The sequence below is a fragment of the Miscanthus floridulus genome, chromosome 2 (genome assembly GCF_019320115.1).
Source record: "Miscanthus floridulus cultivar M001 chromosome 2, ASM1932011v1, whole genome shotgun sequence".
Taxonomy (NCBI): Eukaryota; Viridiplantae; Streptophyta; class Magnoliopsida; order Poales; family Poaceae; genus Miscanthus; species Miscanthus floridulus.
This window is the reverse complement of record NC_089581.1, coordinates 46,392,832-46,410,633: the sequence shown is the minus strand read 5'-3', so window position 1 is coordinate 46,410,633 and position 17,802 is coordinate 46,392,832. Positions and strand designations below refer to the sequence as shown.

At 42.8% G+C, this 17,802-nt stretch overlaps 3 protein-coding genes across 4 annotated transcripts; all 3 read left to right on the top strand.

The window, feature by feature from the left end:
• Window positions 1-214: 214 nt before the first annotated feature.
• Window positions 215-7,352, top strand: LOC136523196 (uncharacterized). 2 transcript variants are annotated; one of them, XM_066516964.1, is made up of 15 exons: window positions 215-368; window positions 456-548; window positions 683-751; window positions 1,001-1,090; window positions 1,181-1,264; window positions 1,497-1,661; window positions 3,009-3,196; window positions 3,399-3,471; window positions 3,949-4,002; window positions 4,409-4,666; window positions 5,003-5,209; window positions 5,310-5,413; window positions 5,731-5,875; window positions 6,313-6,447; window positions 6,911-7,352. In XM_066516964.1, exons 1-15 carry the CDS (start codon window positions 267-269, stop codon window positions 7,085-7,087), a joined length of 1,944 nt encoding a protein of 647 aa, XP_066373061.1. In that variant the 5' UTR covers window positions 215-266; the 3' UTR covers window positions 7,088-7,352. The 2 variants fall into 2 exon arrangements, with proteins under 2 accessions (XP_066373061.1, XP_066373064.1); XM_066516967.1 differs by having other exon boundaries at window positions 338-368; window positions 678-751.
• A 2,163-nt stretch (window positions 7,353-9,515) lies between these two features.
• LOC136538678 (inositol monophosphatase 3-like) lies at window positions 9,516-12,275 on the top strand. Its single transcript, XM_066530637.1, has 10 exons — window positions 9,516-9,712; window positions 9,792-9,842; window positions 9,993-10,180; window positions 10,285-10,369; window positions 10,521-10,575; window positions 10,684-10,727; window positions 11,440-11,508; window positions 11,596-11,696; window positions 11,782-11,838; window positions 11,931-12,275. Exons 1-10 carry the CDS (start codon window positions 9,656-9,658, stop codon window positions 12,025-12,027), a joined length of 804 nt encoding a protein of 267 aa, XP_066386734.1. The 5' UTR covers window positions 9,516-9,655; the 3' UTR covers window positions 12,028-12,275.
• Window positions 12,276-15,676: 3,401 nt separating this feature from the next.
• On the top strand, window positions 15,677-17,447 carry LOC136538677 (uncharacterized). Its single transcript, XM_066530636.1, has 4 exons — window positions 15,677-16,089; window positions 16,187-16,315; window positions 16,550-16,737; window positions 16,827-17,447. Exons 1-4 carry the CDS (start codon window positions 15,799-15,801, stop codon window positions 17,227-17,229), a joined length of 1,011 nt encoding a protein of 336 aa, XP_066386733.1. The 5' UTR covers window positions 15,677-15,798; the 3' UTR covers window positions 17,230-17,447.
• Window positions 17,448-17,802: the final 355 nt, after the last annotated feature.

The window sequence follows — 17,802 nt, the reverse complement described above, 5'->3', positions numbered from 1 at the left end:
GGCATTATGATTTTTTTTAATGATCCGGAGGGAACCTTCGTAGCCGCCGAGTCATCTGATACCCACGGGCCACGGCATCGGCATGGGCCGCCAAGCCATATGGTTCCCGCTGCTTTAGTGCTTTCATGGGCCATTTTGGACAACGTGGGTTCAGCCCAACACGGAACACGGCCCTGCACCCTGCTAATGGTTTTCTCGGCGGAAGGGGGTAGCCGATAGTAGGCAAGGCCAATCGTGTATTCGTGTCCAACTCCAGTGGGCAAGACATGGCGGGGAGAGGCGGCGGCGGCGGCAAGGGCGCGGCGGGGAGGATGATGTCGCTGCAGGAGTTCGTGTCCTCCATGGCCCCGCTCATCGATCTTGAGAAGGTTTTTCTCTCTCACCTATTTCAAGTTTGCGGTTGACTCGGCTGGTGACAGAAATGGATGGTGAGAGCGTGTTTGGTGGGTGCACAGGCGGCGGAGATATCGGCGGAGTCCGAGACGAGCGCCAAGAGCCTGGAGAGGCGGGGCTGCGTCTTTGCCAACCTCAAGTGCACCGATGCCCAGGTTGCTGCTTCAGTCCTCTACTTCTGTTGCTGCTTTTGCTCCTTGGTGTGATACGAATGCTGCAGTTCTGGTCTTCAGTGCTAAACTTCTAATGGCCTTTGACTTGCTTATATGATGCTTGGCGCGTAGAGTAGACAGGACTGATGGGGAAGACGCTCCTGGAATTCCAGCCCAACAAAGGCGACGTTCTCCCGGCTCACAAGGTGAGGCTGCTGCTCTCGCCCTCTGTTTTGGTTGCCTGCTGTCGTGGCATTAGGGTTAGGAATTCAGACTGTTATGCAAATGAGCTCTGTGTCACTTGCCGTTGTAGGTCTTGTGAATCATGCATTAATACTATGCGGTGACAGTGTGACATAGGAAAGACTCACAAGTTCCTTTATATTCACAGGATGTTGATTGAAAACATGTTCACTGAGACCGATAATGCGCTTTACTTTTTCATTCTACTGCAGTTTGGAACGCATGATGTGGTTGCCTTGAAGCCAAATAAGGCAGATGCCGGATCTGCTTCGCTTGGTCAAGGTGTAGTTTATCGCTTAAAGGTACACTCATGTCATCTAATGCTACTGGCAATTTAAGGTTTTGATCTGTGTGTAGGAGTAATAATACCAATTTTGTTTCTTAACCAACAGGATTCTTCCATTACTGTTGCTTTTGATGATATTCCTGAAGATGGTTTAAATAGCCCTCTGCGTCTTGAGAAGCTTGCAAATGAGGTACTATGGCATTTGCAACATTCCATGCCTTCTCCAGATAATTGCAGCCTTTTAAGCTCATAATTGCACTTCTTTGTTTGTGATGTCATATTGTCCATGTTTGTTAATTGCTGGTTACATTGACCTACAGTTTAATATACCTCTTTCATTGTCGATTTTCTCCTGGTGTAGTTTAGATTTTACTGGCTTGCCAAGCCGCCCAGACATCAAATTATGATAATCCCTATTCTAGGTCACTTATCGCAGGATGAAGGATGCACTAATTGAACTTAGCAAGGCTGTCCAAACAGGACCTTGTGCAAACCTTGTTCCTGTTTTATTTGGAGAGAAGGCACCCATGCGCTCCAAGGATACTATGAAATTCAGTCCATTCAATAAGAACTTGGATGATTCACAGGTTACCATTTGAAATACTTCCTTTGTTGGTTGCATTCAGCTCTTGATTGTGTGATGCAGCATCGTTAAGTTCCATTTATGTTCTGATCCACATGGTATGAGTTAAAGAAAAGCCATATACAAATGAAACTTGTCATTTTTCTGGAATAATAGGATTTACTATATTATTTTAAGGATGATTTACCATAGAATTTCAGTAAATTCTTTTGTGCTGGAACCCCTCTTTCCTTGTAAATTGTTAATTACAATTGCATGAAGTTGAGTCATGTATGAATTAATAGTTTGATTTCTCAACCTGCAGTGTTAAACTTAAAGTACATAATCATTTTAATTATGGGAGCCAGAATTGCAATTCAATTCACCAGGATGTCTGCCATTAATTAAATGCTGCGATACCACAAAGAATTTGTTAGTGTCTGTTGCCTGCCATATTTAATTGAGTAAATGACTACTCAAAAGATGATACAGTTGTAGTTGTAGTTGCTTTTATCAGTTTTATCACCATATGGAGAGAGGCTGTGACTATATTTGAAAGTATTTCAAGCCGAGGTTAAAATTAAAATACCTAATTCCTTCATGACTGGTGAATGAGTGGTTACACTTGAGTGCATTTAACATTTTATTACTAAGGTTGTACAGTGAAGAAGCACATCCATAGATTGTACTATGAAGAAGCACATCCACAGAATGATTCACTGTGTGGCTACCTCCATGTAACCCAGCGAAATACGCAACAGTTGACACTCTAAATTAAGTTTCAGTCTTTCAAAAGAAAGATATAGCAGCTGTTAATAGTTTGTTTTATTCATTACAACTGCAGATTTTTATTCAATTGCAAGTATTTCTTGAATTTAAATCGATAGTAGAAGTAGCAACTGAAACCAGCCCAGCAGGCATCAGCAACTTGTGGGTGTGCCATCACATTTTGCATTATGGCTGCTTCTGTATTTCACCCTCTTACCTCTCAATATTAGACTACTAGTTAGTCGGCCTTGTTTGCATAACAGTAGAGCCAGCAGTCTACTATCGTAGCACCCTCTTAAGTGTTGATGGTTTACCTTGTCATATCTTTAGGTTGTTTCTGTGTCATTTGTAACTTGTGCTTGTTTTGATGTTTCAACGTTTTACAAAGTTTCATAGTAGAGGATTTCTATTAGAAAGTTATTATTGTTTGAAAAAATCAGGAGCTGCACAAATACTGTTTTGATCTTTGATCTTGTACACCATATATGATTTTTCAATTTCTTTTGTATAAACATCCAAGACACGGCATATTATTTAAACTACAGGACATAAACTGGATGCTTTTTTACCACTTCATAATAAATGTTGTATATGTCTTCTGTAGAAAGAGGCTATTTCAAAGGCTCTTGGATCAAGGGATGTTTTCTTGCTTCATGGACCTCCTGGAACTGGGAAAACAACAACTATTATTGAGATAATATTGCAGGAGGTCAAGCGTGGATCAAAGATTCTTGCCTGTGCTGCTTCTAATATTGCTGTGGATAATATCGTTGAACGACTTGCACGATACAGGTTTGCTGAAACAAAGTTATGAAATATGTTGATCACTGAAAATTTTTGCTTTGAGATTTCTGTTGGAAAGAAACGACAAGCATATACTGCATCCATTTTAGAGAAGATGGGATGTGAATAATTTCGTTGTCCCATAAGTGACATAATATATGCCTTTTTTACCAATTTGCTAATGTGATATGAGCCTGTTGAACTTCTGCAGGACAAAATTGGTGAGGTTAGGGCATCCTGCTCGTTTACTGCCCCAAGTGCTCGACAGCGCTCTTGATGCACAGGTATTACACTATTTTTAGTGGCTTATCAGTTTGCTTCTATGCTTTGGAAGTTGGAACTAGAATTTCTAGATGCATGAAGTTTGCTATTTACTTCGTAAGTGGCGATTGACTATTTTCTAACTATTGGCTTATCCAAATACATCGTAAAGTGTAATCATCATTTGCCTTCATTGGATATTTTATGAAAATCCAGATTATGAATCTTGTATTCCCTTTGGTCAGATCAGTTTTTGCCTCTGTTATTGCAGTGCGATTATTTCTTTTCCCAACATCAAGAAATGAGTTGGTTTTATATTGTCTTTTCCTTTTGTTATCAACCATATAACTATACATGCATTTTATTTAAACAATTTAAATAACTGTAAATGATATGCAGTTTAAAATTACTGTAAGAATTCTCGTTTGAGTATATAAACAAAAGTCATATGATCTTTGACCTGTGATACCTTCATGTGTTCATATGACTTCTGGGACCAGGTATTACGAGCTGATAATAGTAGCTTGGCAGGAGACATTCGCAAGGAAATGAAGGTAAACAGTTATTCATTCACTTCCAAATTCTTGCTTTTATTTACACCATGACTGCTTAGAATCCATGGTGCCAGGCTTTCAAAACTTGAACATGAATATGTTTAAGTATCATATCAGGTAATGTTCTGATATGCAAAAACTACATCACCAGATTTATCACAATATATACGTTTGTTAAGTTTTACGAATCGAGTGATGTAGCAACAAAATGAGGTCAGGGGTCATATCAGGGACCGCGAAAAGTAAAAAAAAAAACATCAAATAGAAAATAATGCAGTGTGTACATTTTTTGGACACTACCGACAGCTATCAAAGAACAAACTACTGGCAAGCCTCTTATAATTTTGATTTCAGTTACTTTATTCTCTGCGGTTAGGTTTTTCTTGATATGTCCTGTCTCTTGCAGGTGCTTAATAGCAAATTGCTGAAGGCTAAAGATAGGAACACTAAACGGGACATCAGGAAAGAGCTCAAAACCCTTGCAAAAGAGGAGAGAAAACGACAGCAGCTTGCAGTCACTGATGTACTGAAAAACGCCGATGTTGTGCTGACAACTTTGACTGGCGCATCTTCGAAAAAGCTAAATGGAATTACATTTGATTTGGTTGTTATTGATGAAGCTGCTCAGGCACTTGAGGTGGCATGCTGGATAGCCTTGTTGAAAGTAAGTATAAGATTGAAGCACAAATCAAAGTTTGTGATGTGTTCTGTTGTGATGTAATTTGAATCTGTTGAGAGCATCGCAAATATTGCCCACTCGGTAAATGTTATGACATTTATGAAGTCATGTTTTAACATAAATTCACTTAAAGCATCCTGCTACTGGTAGTTATTTAGACATGAACTGCTTGATAGGCAATGCCATTAGCTAAGTGATTGCCTTTATGTTTACTATAAATCAGCATGCACAATAGTGTGGTTGTAATAATAATGTAATACTGTAGTTTCAGTGACTGTCATTATGATTTGGAGCTTCTTAATCTACTTTCTTGGCATTCAGGGGCCAAGATGTATTCTTGCTGGAGACCATCTTCAACTTCCTCCAACAATTCAAAGTGTTGAGGCTGAAAAGAAGGGGATGGGAAAGACACTCTTTGAACGCCTCACTGAAGCTTATGGAGAGGAAATCACATCCATGCTCACTGTCCAGTACAGAATGCACGAGCACATTATGAGCTGGTCGTCTAAAGAACTTTACAATAATAAGGTGTGAATTTACCCTATGTTATTATGCTACCAGTTCCGTCCTGGTTTTGATTGTTTTTCTGTCATTTTCCACATCTTATTGTTCCCTTGTTTCTTCTCAGATCAAAGCACATTCTAGTGTTGCTGGGCATATGCTCTATGATCTTGAAGAAGTCACTAGATTTTCTTCAACAGAACCAACTATTATACTCATTGACACTACAGGGTGATTGTTATCTGATGTTTCTCGCTGTTTCGAACACTATTGTAATTATTTGTTGAACTGTTCATACATAGAGATTTCACTATTTTCTTTTTTTTCCTTTTTGCTCTGTATGCCTTGCAAATAGTATTGCTAGGTACCTTTACAAAAGAAAATAGGATTATTATTTTCTCTGTAGAAATATACTTTGTATTCGAAGAAGATAATTAGGATGCGGTGTGGCCATCCTTTTGTTGTTTGAAAAAGACGCTTTTTCCCTAAGAGATGAACCCTCTGGATGCTTTTCACATAATGTTTCTAACATTTTCAAATACTCTTAGGTGTGATATGGAAGAAGTAAAGGACGAAGAGGAGAGCACCATGAACGAGGGCGAGGCAGCAGTATCCATTGCCCATGCCAAGTTGCTTGTTGAGAGTGGCGTTAATGCTTCTGATATTGGAATAATTACTCCTTACTCTGCACAGGTTTTTGGTCCCTTAGTCACCCTATGCATATTCAAGATAATATTCAAGTTAATAGCTAATTTTACCAGTCATCCACTGATGCCTGCAGTACATGATCTTCTGGTTAATAACCATGCTTTATACTTCTCTGTCCTATCGTCATGACCTAATATATGTATGCATGTTACACGGCCTTTTGGGGGGCATTGTTAAGGTTCAATATATAAGATGCCTATCTACAGTATATCTTTTCTCTCTCTCTCATTTACACCATTGTTGGTGGTTGGCAGATTTTACATGGCCGATGGCCTCAGTCTTTTACTTGTTTTATTACATTGTATACATTTTCTTGCAACTCTCAGCTTTTAATTCATCTGGCTGTTATGAATTTATGGTGGCTTCTTGAGGGCTTCACCTAGTTCTGAAGGCCTGAATTATTGAATGGTTTAATATCATAGGTAACCTGCTTGAAGATGATGAGAAACAAAGATGCTAAATTGAAAGATTTAGAGATATCGACAGTTGATGGGTTTCAAGGCCGGGAGAAAGAAGCCATCATCATTTCAATGGTCCGGTCTAACTCAAAGAAAGAGGTAAAATCCCTCCTGAGAACCCATTAGATGAAAATTTGCTATTCTTATATTGAGTTGTACATATACAGGAATATAGACTCTGATGCATATACAATGTTACATGGTATATCCAGAAAAACAGGATTTAGGTACACTTGTCTTTATTATTTAAAAATGTAGAAAAAAATTGGTCCACGGACTATAAGCATTGCTAGCATGGTCTTTTTTTACGCAAGATGTTCTGCACACTTTTTGTTTGTGATTCTACAGTTCGTAATTTTTGTCATGAGAATGAATGAAATCTACTCGTGAAAAAATGGTAACCTGACTTAACAACCGAAATGAGATGTTCCTACTTCCTAGTTATGTTTTGATCATATAAGGTGGGAAACTTCACCTCATAATCCAAACACTATAGTTGTCTTTGTCTCCGGGTTTTCTGTAGCCATTGCTGAGTAAACCTTGTGGCCTTTGGTTCTTTTAGGTGGGTTTCTTGAGTGATCACAGGCGGATGAACGTGGCGGTGACACGAGCCAGGAGGCAGTGCTGTCTGGTGTGTGACGTGGAGACCGTGAGCAACGACAGGTTCCTGAAACGCTTGGTCGAATACTTCGAGGAGAACGGGGAATACTTGAGTGCTTCAGAATACCAGAGCAGCTGACTGGCGTCAATCAAATCAAATTCAACTATTCTAGTGGTTCGTGCAAGTGATGCTTTTCCAGCCTTGCATAGTCTGGCGTGATGGCATCTGGCATATCCGTGGAACGACTAGCAAGTGGATAGGATCTGCATGGAGATTGGAGTCGGAGAGCACAATATGAAGCTATGGTTCCTACATATCTTTGCTTTTTTCCCCTTGTGAATGAACACATAAATGATGTTTTGTTCTGCCGTTGCCAATGGCATGGGAATGAAATCTTACAAAACCAAGAGTGTAGTGGAGAATGTGCTGTCGAATAGTGTGCTTTGTTTGCTGGGCCTTTTGGTCCGGGTGACGCACTGACATGACTCCTGCTACGTGGGGTGTGGAGTGTGAACTGTGCTTGTGGGAATATCCGCCACAATATGCTGATGCAACGCAAGGTGTAGCTGTAGTCCGGTGTCTGGTAGGAAAAGGACGGAGGAACACGTGGTGCTCGGCCATCTGTTTATCGTTTTGTCGGTTTACTCCAGGCTCTCCTATTTTTGAGGGGAGGGTGGGCTGCAATCTCTACAAAGTTCTGTGAACAACTACAACTGAGTTCATAGCACTGTTGTCAAAAAACTGAGTTCATAGCACCATCGGACCGACCTTTTCTCGTCTGTCTCGTCTGTACGTGAAGGTGAAGGTGCGAGTAAGGTCGTTAAAATCTGCAGTCTTTGTAGAACGTGTTAAAAGCCGAATTGGGGGGTGGGTTATGTGATTGTCACAATTTGGGTAAAGATTGTTAAAAATTGCTTCACAGAATTGGTAGAAGAATGTCTTAGAAGGCCCTATTTGATCGGCTAGAGATCGTTGAAAGCTGCCTTTTGTCGATCGTGTCAAAAGGGATGAATTACGTGATTGTCATATTTGGGTAGAGATTGTTAAAAAACTGCTTTTTCATAGGTTGTATGGATAGCTAAAGCTTTTAAAAGTCATAGTCTATGAGCTCGCGCTGATTCAAATATGATCTAAAGTTATGTATACCTCTTTTTTTCTCCACTAAATTTTCATCCCTAACTCTCCACTAGTCCGTCCGTTCACTCCGCGGAGCATAAACGCTTTGTTCACTTGAACTTATCCGCCCAGCTTATCCGCCATAGTACAGTGTTTTCTCTCACAGCAAAACCGTATTAGCCGGCTTATCAGCCACAAAAACCATCAGCCGAATAGCCCGAAAAGTGACATATGATTTTACTATTTACTAGGAATAGTATTATACAATGAATTAAAGATAAGATTTCTATTTGGTTTGTTGTTTCATCCGTATAATCTGATCTCACGGCCTGTGCTCAGACGAATTATAGGGTGCCTCATATATCACAATATAAAGTCTGATTCTATGGGTCTATTTAGATCCATAAGACTAACAATTAGCTGAATCATATCTAAAATCATATTTAAATCGTAACTAATAAGTCAGCAAATGTCTTATCTATTACCCAACTAAAAATTAATTATTAGTTAGTTTTCAAGCTAACATAGTTATTAGTATCGTCAACTAATAAGTCAGCTAATGTCTTAGCTACCACCCAATTAACAATTAATTATTAGTCAATTTTTCTAGCTAACAAAGTTAATAGTTAACTTGGTGAGAGGATATGTTTAGATCCTTAGTAATAAGTTTGCTAATGTCTTAGCTTACCTACTATCTGGTTAACAATTAGTTCATACTCTCCTTCATTCCAAATTATAAGATATTTTGGTTTTCTAGATACAATAATTTTTTGCTATGCACTTAGATATACACTACACTAAAAGCAATGTATCTAGAAAAAACAAAATGTCTTAATTTAATACGAAGGAAGTAGTTGAGTTTTCAGAGCTAATAGTTAATTAGATGGATCTGCCTAAGACTATAGACCTGTTTGGATGGACTAAACTCCATATTTTGGATGCCAAATTGAAGACCTAAATATTAACTAATTATGGTCTAACAAAAATTGATAGAGGCTAAGTGATGTGTAGAACTCATTAGAGAAAAATAATTTTTTAATCACTCGACGTTCAACCTATAGCCAGCAAACGTTGACGTTTTCCCAAAAGTCTTCGTAGACCTCTTCCCGATGAAAAATCTTTTTTGTGTAATTCTAAATGTGAAGCAAGTCTCCGTATATTATTGGTGAAACTGAATACTTCAACAGAACCCATGTTTTCTTGTTTTTTTTCTTTAACCATAAATCAACAAATTTTTCTACCTCCTTTCTTTTTCATGTATTTTTCTGATCAGAAAAAATAAAAAATTATGTCAGTTATTTTTAAGTTATTCTAATCTCGTACACACAAAAATTTGCAATTATTCATCTACTGCGGGAATCAACGACGGACTAAACTTTAGCTTCGTGATCTAGGCCCTATATACCGGGTATAGGCTTGTGAAGGAATTGTGTTGTGATACGGCCCAACCGAAGTCCTTACGTCTAGCACAGCACGCCTGCTTTCCATTATACCCAGGAAGGCTGAAGCGAGAGGCCAGAATTGCTGCTGGGTGCTGGCCGTAGCGGGCGAACTCACCAAAATCACGGGCGCGAGAGATCGGAGCACGGCATGTCGGAGGAGCAGTTCCTCGTCGTGGCGGTGGAAGCCGCCAAGAGCGCCGGCGAGGTTCTCCTCCTGCAATCCCTGCCTTTTCTTGCCCTTCTTCTGGGCCCGTCTCCTCACTGGTTGCTGATTTCCTGAGCAGGTCATTCGCAAGGGATTTTACCAGACCAAGAACGTCGAGCACAAGGGCCAGGTATCCTGTCCATCCCCTTCGCACTCATCCATCTGGTGATTTTGGTTCCCCGTGTCGGTGTTGATGCATGCACCACACCATTGCGTTGCGTCCCATCTATTGGATTGGGATTTGGTACTCACGGTGCTGCGCATTGCTCGCCGGTGGCAGGTGGATTTGGTGACGGAGACGGACAAGGCCTGCGAGGACCTAGTCTTCAACCACCTCCGGAAGCACTTCCCGGACCACAAGTTCATCGGGGAGGAGACGTCCGCGGCGCTCGGGGCCACGGCTGACCTCACCGACGACCCGACTTGGATCGTCGACCCCCTCGACGGGACCACTAATTTTGTCCATGGGTACAATGGCGTCCTACCCTGCACTGCACTTTTTTGTTCAAATCTGCCCTCTAATTATGTTTGCTCTTCTCATCCCAAGATTGTGCGGATCTCTTGCATTGCAGTTTCCCATTTGTATGCGTCTCGATTGGCCTCACCATTGAGAAAATTCCTACCGTCGGAGTCGTCTTCAACCCCATCATGAACGAGGTGTTAACTGATTCAGCATCCAGCATAATGTTCATATATGTAGTGTTGCAATGAGTGGAAGGACGCTATATTATCTGTCCCCTAATTCTAACTGTCCTTTATATTTTGCCACTGAATTTTAGTCTAATCTTAAGCTGCTTGTTCCATTTAGCTTTTCACGGCGGTTCGTGGAAAAGGAGCTTTCCTGAATGGCTCTCCAATTAAAGGTATACCCTGATTTAGCAACAATCAATTGAAGCTACATGTTGCTCCCTGCGCACTTTCTCCCTCAAGTTGCTCGTGCTAGTTTGAATATGTGCATCTTTCTTATGCAGCATCATCTCAAGATGAGTTAGTGAAGGCTCTTCTGGTAACAGAGGTAAGTGGAGCTATCAAGAATTAACTTAAACCATGCAGTTTATACATTGCATCATATTTCTCAGGTCAAGTTTGTTTCACTAGAAGATGATAGCATACGCAGGAACTCTATTGCTGCTTCTTCCTCTTAAAATTTCAATGATCTCATCACAACAATCTAGTTTGAAAAGAACTACTACCAAATCAGTAGGAACTATAACCTAAACAATTGGACGCACAACCTGCTTTTGTTTCCTGAAATTCTTAGTCAAACATCCTTCTAAAAAATTGAATTAGGGGACTAATTGGCCGAGTGCAAACATGTTACATGGATAAGACATGCATCATCATTGAAGAAAGTTATTTCTTGTATTCTCTTTTATTTCATCACCTGGCATACCTTTTTTATATCTTCACCTGGCATGCTTTATTTTGATTGCTGTGACTTGATTTTGGCTTGAAGGGCACTGCTCCCATGTAACTTCATGTAATGCATCTTCTAAACTGTGGATGACAATGTACATCCTAGAACCTCTTGTATGCTCCTTTTATTTCGTCTCCTGGCATTCTTGATACTTTGATAGCTGTGACTTGATTTTTGGCTTGAATGGCAAATGCTCCTGTGTAACTGCATGTACATCTTCTTGACCGTGGATGGCAATTTACATCTTAGAACCTCTTACTCAAAAGAACCTACTGGAAATACTGAACTGATAATTATACTGATTGATCAGGTTGGAACCAAAAGAGACAAGGTCACTTTGGATGATACAACCAACAGAATCAACAAGCTACTATACAAGGTAAATTCTGTAAAGTAACATCAGTTGCCTCGAATATAAATACAGTTTAACGTATCAACATTCTTAACCGCAGTTCCTTTTTTCCAGATTCGATCCATACGGATGTGTGGCTCATTAGCTTTAAACATGTGTGGAGTTGCCTGTGGTAGACTTGATTTGTGTTATGAGATGGGGTTTGGTGGCCCCTGGTATGGTTTAACCAAATTAATAACAGTGGTTTGAACAAAAATACAAAGTGCATATGTTCATCTCAAACTGCTAATTTTCCTCCAGGGATGTTGCTGCTGGAGCTGTAATTCTTCAGGAAGCCGGGGGCCTTGTTTTTGACCCGTAAGTCAGCGAGTTTGGCCAAGAAGCTTTTGTGACCACAATTTGATTGAGTGTCTCTGAATGTCTGTGACTTTATTTCTTCTGATTCGCAGAAGCGGTGGAGATTTTGATTTGATGTCGCGAAGAATGGCGGGATCAAACAGCTTGCTGAAGGATAAGTTCGTCAAGGAACTGGGGGATACCAATTGAAACAAATGTTACCATTATTCCTGGAGCAGAATAAGACAATAAGATTGCCTTGCCGCATGGTGATTAACATATTGTTTGGGCAAATTTTTTCCATGTAATTCTACACAAGGAACACTGTCTTGCCGAACTATGTTGGATGCAAAACATTTTATTGGGTTTTGTGATTACATGGGAATGCATAGCTTGAAGCAACGGGCCCAACTTTATGGCAATATATCATATGTTTGGATGGAAGTGTTTTAGCCCAATTTCATGTGCTGGAAGGGGGAAAAAGTAATTCTGGAGGAGAACGTGTCAAATTGCTGTCTATATATGCATTTGTTGAAAATATGGTTGCTACGCTGCAAACAATATGCGGTGGCATATTTTAGGCAGTGGAGTGTTTTTTTTAGCAATACCACTCTCCACGTCAAACGCCAGCGACTCCCTCCGGATGGACACATGGCGTGACCGCAACTTTGGCTCCAAATCTTATTCTCATCTGGACACCGCTCGCTAACTCTGCCTTCTCCCACTGCGCCCTGACCTTGCACCGCTCGCTCGCTCCTGCGCTGTCGCGCGCCCCACCTGCGCCGCTCGCTCCTCGCTCCTCTCCTCAGCCCGTCACGCGCCTCACCCGCACTCGCTCCTTGCTTTGGTCGTGCGTCACGCCACCCATTCCCTCTCGTAGCACGCGCCGCCTGCTAGGCTAAGCCAAGGTCGGTGTTGGTGGCGCTGGTTGGTGGTGGTGCTTGCGCGTGCCGCTGGTGCTGGGTGCTGGTGGTGTTCATGCGTCGCCGCTCGCCATTGGCTCCAACCCCGACGACTGGAATCGACCGGCCCAGGCTTCCCCACCCCTATGCTGCAAATGTATGTTTTAGGTGTTTCAGTCTTTTCAAAGGTGTGTTGCAGTTGTTTCTTATGAATGTTGCATATGTTGCAAGTGTTTCAAAGGTATGTTGCAAGCGTTTGTTCAAAAATATTTCATCTGTTCCAGACATATGTTGCAAGCGTTTTGATCTGGATATTTGCATATGTTTCACATATATGTTACAACAACATGTTCCATATGTTTCATTTGTTTCAGACGTATGTTACAAGTGCTCTATGTGGATGTTGCACACGTTACTGTGACTATGTTGCAAGTGTATGTTCCAAATGTTTCATCTGTTTTAGTCGTATGTTGCAGTTGTTCCATCTGAGTGTTGCAAAAGTAGATCTCAATGCAGGGTTGTTTAGCGAGGAAGAGAGAGCTGTGCGGGAGCCATGGCGGCGTCGGCTGTAAGCTAGCAGCAGCGCTCCACCGGAGGACGCGCTAGCGCATGCGGACCCACTCCCGTATGACATGTTGCCTCCGCTAGCCCCGCCGGAGGTCCTGGAGCAAAAGGTTGTGGCACCTCCCTACGCGACGGAGATGCAGACCCTGGCTATGCAGGTGACGCGGGCGCAACAAGGTTGAGACCCCCTATGGGCGCTCTGTTATGTGTGGGACGGAACAGGGTGCGGCGGATCTACGTCCGGATGCAGGCCTGGGGCAGACGTCCCCGTGCTAGTTATTCCCTTTATCTATACCTAATACTAAAGAGGCAAAATTTCTGCCACTAAGAATTTTTCATCCAACCTGATCCTAAAGTGGCTTGGACTCACCATTAGATACAAAAAAAACTGTGTCCATGTTTTGTCCGTGAACCGTCCGTTGTTTCCGATGCTCCCGTCCACGTGTCCCTTTCCTGTTTCTTTTTATTTTCCGTTTCCTCTTCCCATCATCGGCTCTGTGTGTGACTTTTTTCTTCTCTTTTTTATCTCCCACTTTTTCTTATAATAAACAAAAATAATTAATAATAAAATATTATGAGAGTCTCCTATTTTTAACTTTCCAAAAATACGCTCACGTCCTCCGTGTCCGTATGTGAGTCTGGACTCTCGATCCACGCTCATACAAGTAAGCATAACTCACATTTCTTATCTTTTTTATCTCCCACTTTTTTCTTATAAATATAAATAATAAATATATTATGAGTCTCCTATTTTTTTACTTTCCAAAATATGCTCGGACTGATGATCCATGCTCATACAAGTAACCACAACTCGCATTTAGCAACGCACAGGCACAATTGCTAGCAAAATAAACAAAATCTATCAACGGTCTACGCTGGATCGGTGAGACACGCAAAATCTACTGATACTGGAGCAGGCGAGTACTTTATCGCCACATTTTTAGGTTTTATTATTTTCTTTTCTTGAGTATAGTTTGGTATGTTTTCTCGTGGTTTTTGTATTTTTATTTTTCCCAGCGCAAACTCATACACTTGATGGGTCGTGCGTTTGCGCCCCGCCGAGAGGAAGAAGAGCCACATGGCGCCGGGGGTCACGGTTCCAGGAGAGAATTCACTGATAGACGGGTGTACAAGAGGGTTTGGGTTGGTGGTCACAACATGGCGGTGATGGTGGCTGAGACGACGTGGACACTCGTGGGGGTGGTGGGAGATGGCAGTTTGCGCAGGAGGAGGAAGAGCCACCGGGCGCCGAGGGTCACGATTCCAGGAGAGAATTCACTGACAGACGGGTGTACAAGAGGGTTTGGGTTGGTGGTCACAACATGGCGATGATGACGGGGGTAGCGCCAGCAAGGAGGAAGAAGGATCATGCGGTTCCCAACCACGTGACCCTTCTCCCGCGTACGAGCATATTTGCTAGTTTAACTAGAAGACCTCTCAAAAACCAAACATGCCGACCTATACTAGCGTGGATAGCACATCGATATTGGACTCCTGTTCTCATGCACAAACTCAGCGCTTCTGAAGGCTGCCTTCCAAACGTTGATCTCCTGACAGATTTGCCGGTAAACTCCAAGGCTGCCTCGTAGAATATTCTTCATAAACTCCGTGCGTTGTCGAATATTCTTCACAAAGGCAGTGGAGTGGAGTGCTTGTTCGCTTTGAGTTTGGCACCATAGCATTGGGCCGAAGTTATCTTGATGCGCCCCTTCACCCAAAATTCGATATTCGGATGCGATTTGGCAGTAGAGTGCCGCCATTGGGCCATTGGGGACGCAGCAATGTGCCAATGTGCCAATGTGCCACCATTGGGCCATTGGTAAGGCTGGGCAAAAATAACCGAGAACCGAGAACCAGAACCGAAACCGAAAGAACCGGAACCGAAAATTTCGGTTCCTTATTCGGTTCCTGATATTGAAGAACCGAAATAACCGAAGAAAATTCGGTTCCTACTCTCGGTTAACCGAATTAACCGAAAGAACCGAATTACATGAATTATACTTCACTTACTTGTATTTTGTAGGATTATGTGTAGTGTTTTATATTTGAACTGCTATATATTTGTGTTACTATATTGCTATTGTTTTCTTATATATTATTATTATTAAAGATGAATATAGTGTTGCATAAATTTGCCTTAGAACAAGTATATTTATTATTATCTTGAGGTCTTCTGAAAAAATTCGGTTAGTTCGGTTAGAACCGGAACCGAACCGAAATAACCGAGAACCAAAATGCTCGGTTTTTAAAAATTTTTTGGAATCGATCGGTTCCTATTTTCTAGAAACCGAATTTCTTCGATAACCAAAGGAGCCGAACCAAAACCGAACCGAGAACCGAACGCCCACCATGAGCCATTGGGCAAGCCGTGCATATGTCTGTGTCTGCCTGCTGTCTGGAGTCTGCACGTTCACGGAAAAACAGTACAGCTCCTGACACGAGCGAACAGGGCCGAGTAGAGGGGAGTGCGAACTGACCGAGGAGGCGACAGGCGACACTCACCAATTCACCATCCATGTCCATGGAAGCGGCGGCGGCGAGCTCGGTTGGGGCTGAATTCGGACCCCGGTTGCATCCCGCTCTCGGGTTCAGGCACAGCCAGCGCCGCGCCCTTCCTTGTTGTTGGCGCCCGCGTCCGCCCCTGCCGGCCTCGCTTAGCCTCTGCGGCGGCGGGGGAGCCCGTCCCCGCGGCGCCATCGCCGCCGCGTCCGGCGACCGGCGGCGGCAGCAGCTGGGAGAGCTCGAGGCGGAGGCGGAAGCGGAAGCTGGCTCGGTCTTGGGTCCTCCGAGGAGTAGCCCCCGCGAGGTGACCCACCTGCTAATCTGCTATCGCCGGCCCGTCCCTCGCTCGTCGTCCCTGCCAAACGCAGGACTCACTCATGGGCTCCTGGTTGCCTGTGCAGGTGAGGGAGGAGATGGCGCGGTGCTTCGACCTCGTCCGCCGCCTCGGCAGGGGCGCCGTCTACCTCGGCTCCTCCAGGGTCCCGCCCACGCACCCGCATTTCCTCCAAACCACCGAGCTCGCCAGAGAGGCAAGCAGTACTACTATTAGCAATCTAACATTCACAACATGTTGCTAGTTTCAGCAGGCATATTCTTGACCTAACTAACATAGTTCCTTGAAGAGTTAGAGAACGCCGTAAAAGATTTATTCAGACATGAGCCATTGCATCGAATTCGACTGCAAGTAGCTGTAGAGTGTAGTGTAGACATGAGAGTCATTGGCATATCTTTATGCATTTGGTCAGCTACCTGTCTTTGCATAGATAGCTCGGCTGCTCGACTGCACCACCACATGGACCGGAGCTGGCCCTGGGCTCATGGATGCTGCCATGCAAGGTGCCCTTGAGGCAGACAAGCTGGTTGGCGGCTTGAAGATTGCAAAGGAGGCCGGTGAATGGACAAGCTCAGGCTTCCATCCTTACCTGCCACCGGAGACCTACCTCACATGCAGGTACCTGAATTTCCTGAGGATGCAAAAATAAGATTCACATTGCACAACTTATGCACATGGTGATCACTATGTGCAAAGCTGAATTTCAGGTTCTTCTCAGCGAGGAAGCATGGCCTGGTGGATGCTGCGGTGCGGAGCAGCCCTACTGACAGAACCGCCGTGGTTGCACTGCCAGGAGGGGTCGGGACACTGGACGAGTTGTTTGAGATCATGGCGCTGATTCAACTGGAGAGGATCGGGTCAGCGCTCCCGGTTCCGTTCTTGCTCCTCAACTACGATTCTTATTACTCCAAGCTGCTGGACTTTCTGAATGACTGCCAGGAGTGGGGCACTGTTGCTCCGGGGGAAGTGGCGTCACTTTGGAAGGTTTGTGATGGGAATCATGAAGCTTTGGAGTACCTTGCAGAGTTCTACAACATTCCTGCTGACGAAAGAAATTACCAAATATCACCACAGTTGAAGCAGCACAGGACTTCGTACGCTGCAAGCTGATGATAGAAGGTGGAACCTCATTTGGGCAGAACCTCATTTGTCATTCCTCTAGTTTTAGCAAGTTCTTCGAGTGAATTAAATCAAACAGGCTTTTAGCCCTTGGAAGCAACATTCTGAGAACAGTCGCTGTACATCTGAATTTTAGTTATTGATTGACAACGGTGGTGATGAATGAGGCGACTTTTGTTGAAGTTAGCATCAGATGAGACTACTGTCTTTGTTTGACCATGAAGCATCTAATTATGAAATGCATATTTTACTCTTAAGATTCAATCCGTGATTGCTGCAGCTCCATTGCAGATAATATGTTACCCACAACAAAACAGAAAAACAGAAATATTTGCAATACAAGTTTAATCAGGGGCTCAAGACATATCTGCAAACTCAGACAAATACATTGTAATACATTTCACTACAGTATAAACCGAAATTTTGCCCAGACAGATGGCAGATGAATCAGTTACATGCTCTTGTCCATATTATAATAAACTTCATGTAGAAAGGAAAAAAAGGTCCAAGAAATCCCCATTTCCCAATTGTCAACCAGGCTCAGTTGACGAGTCTCAACTCCCA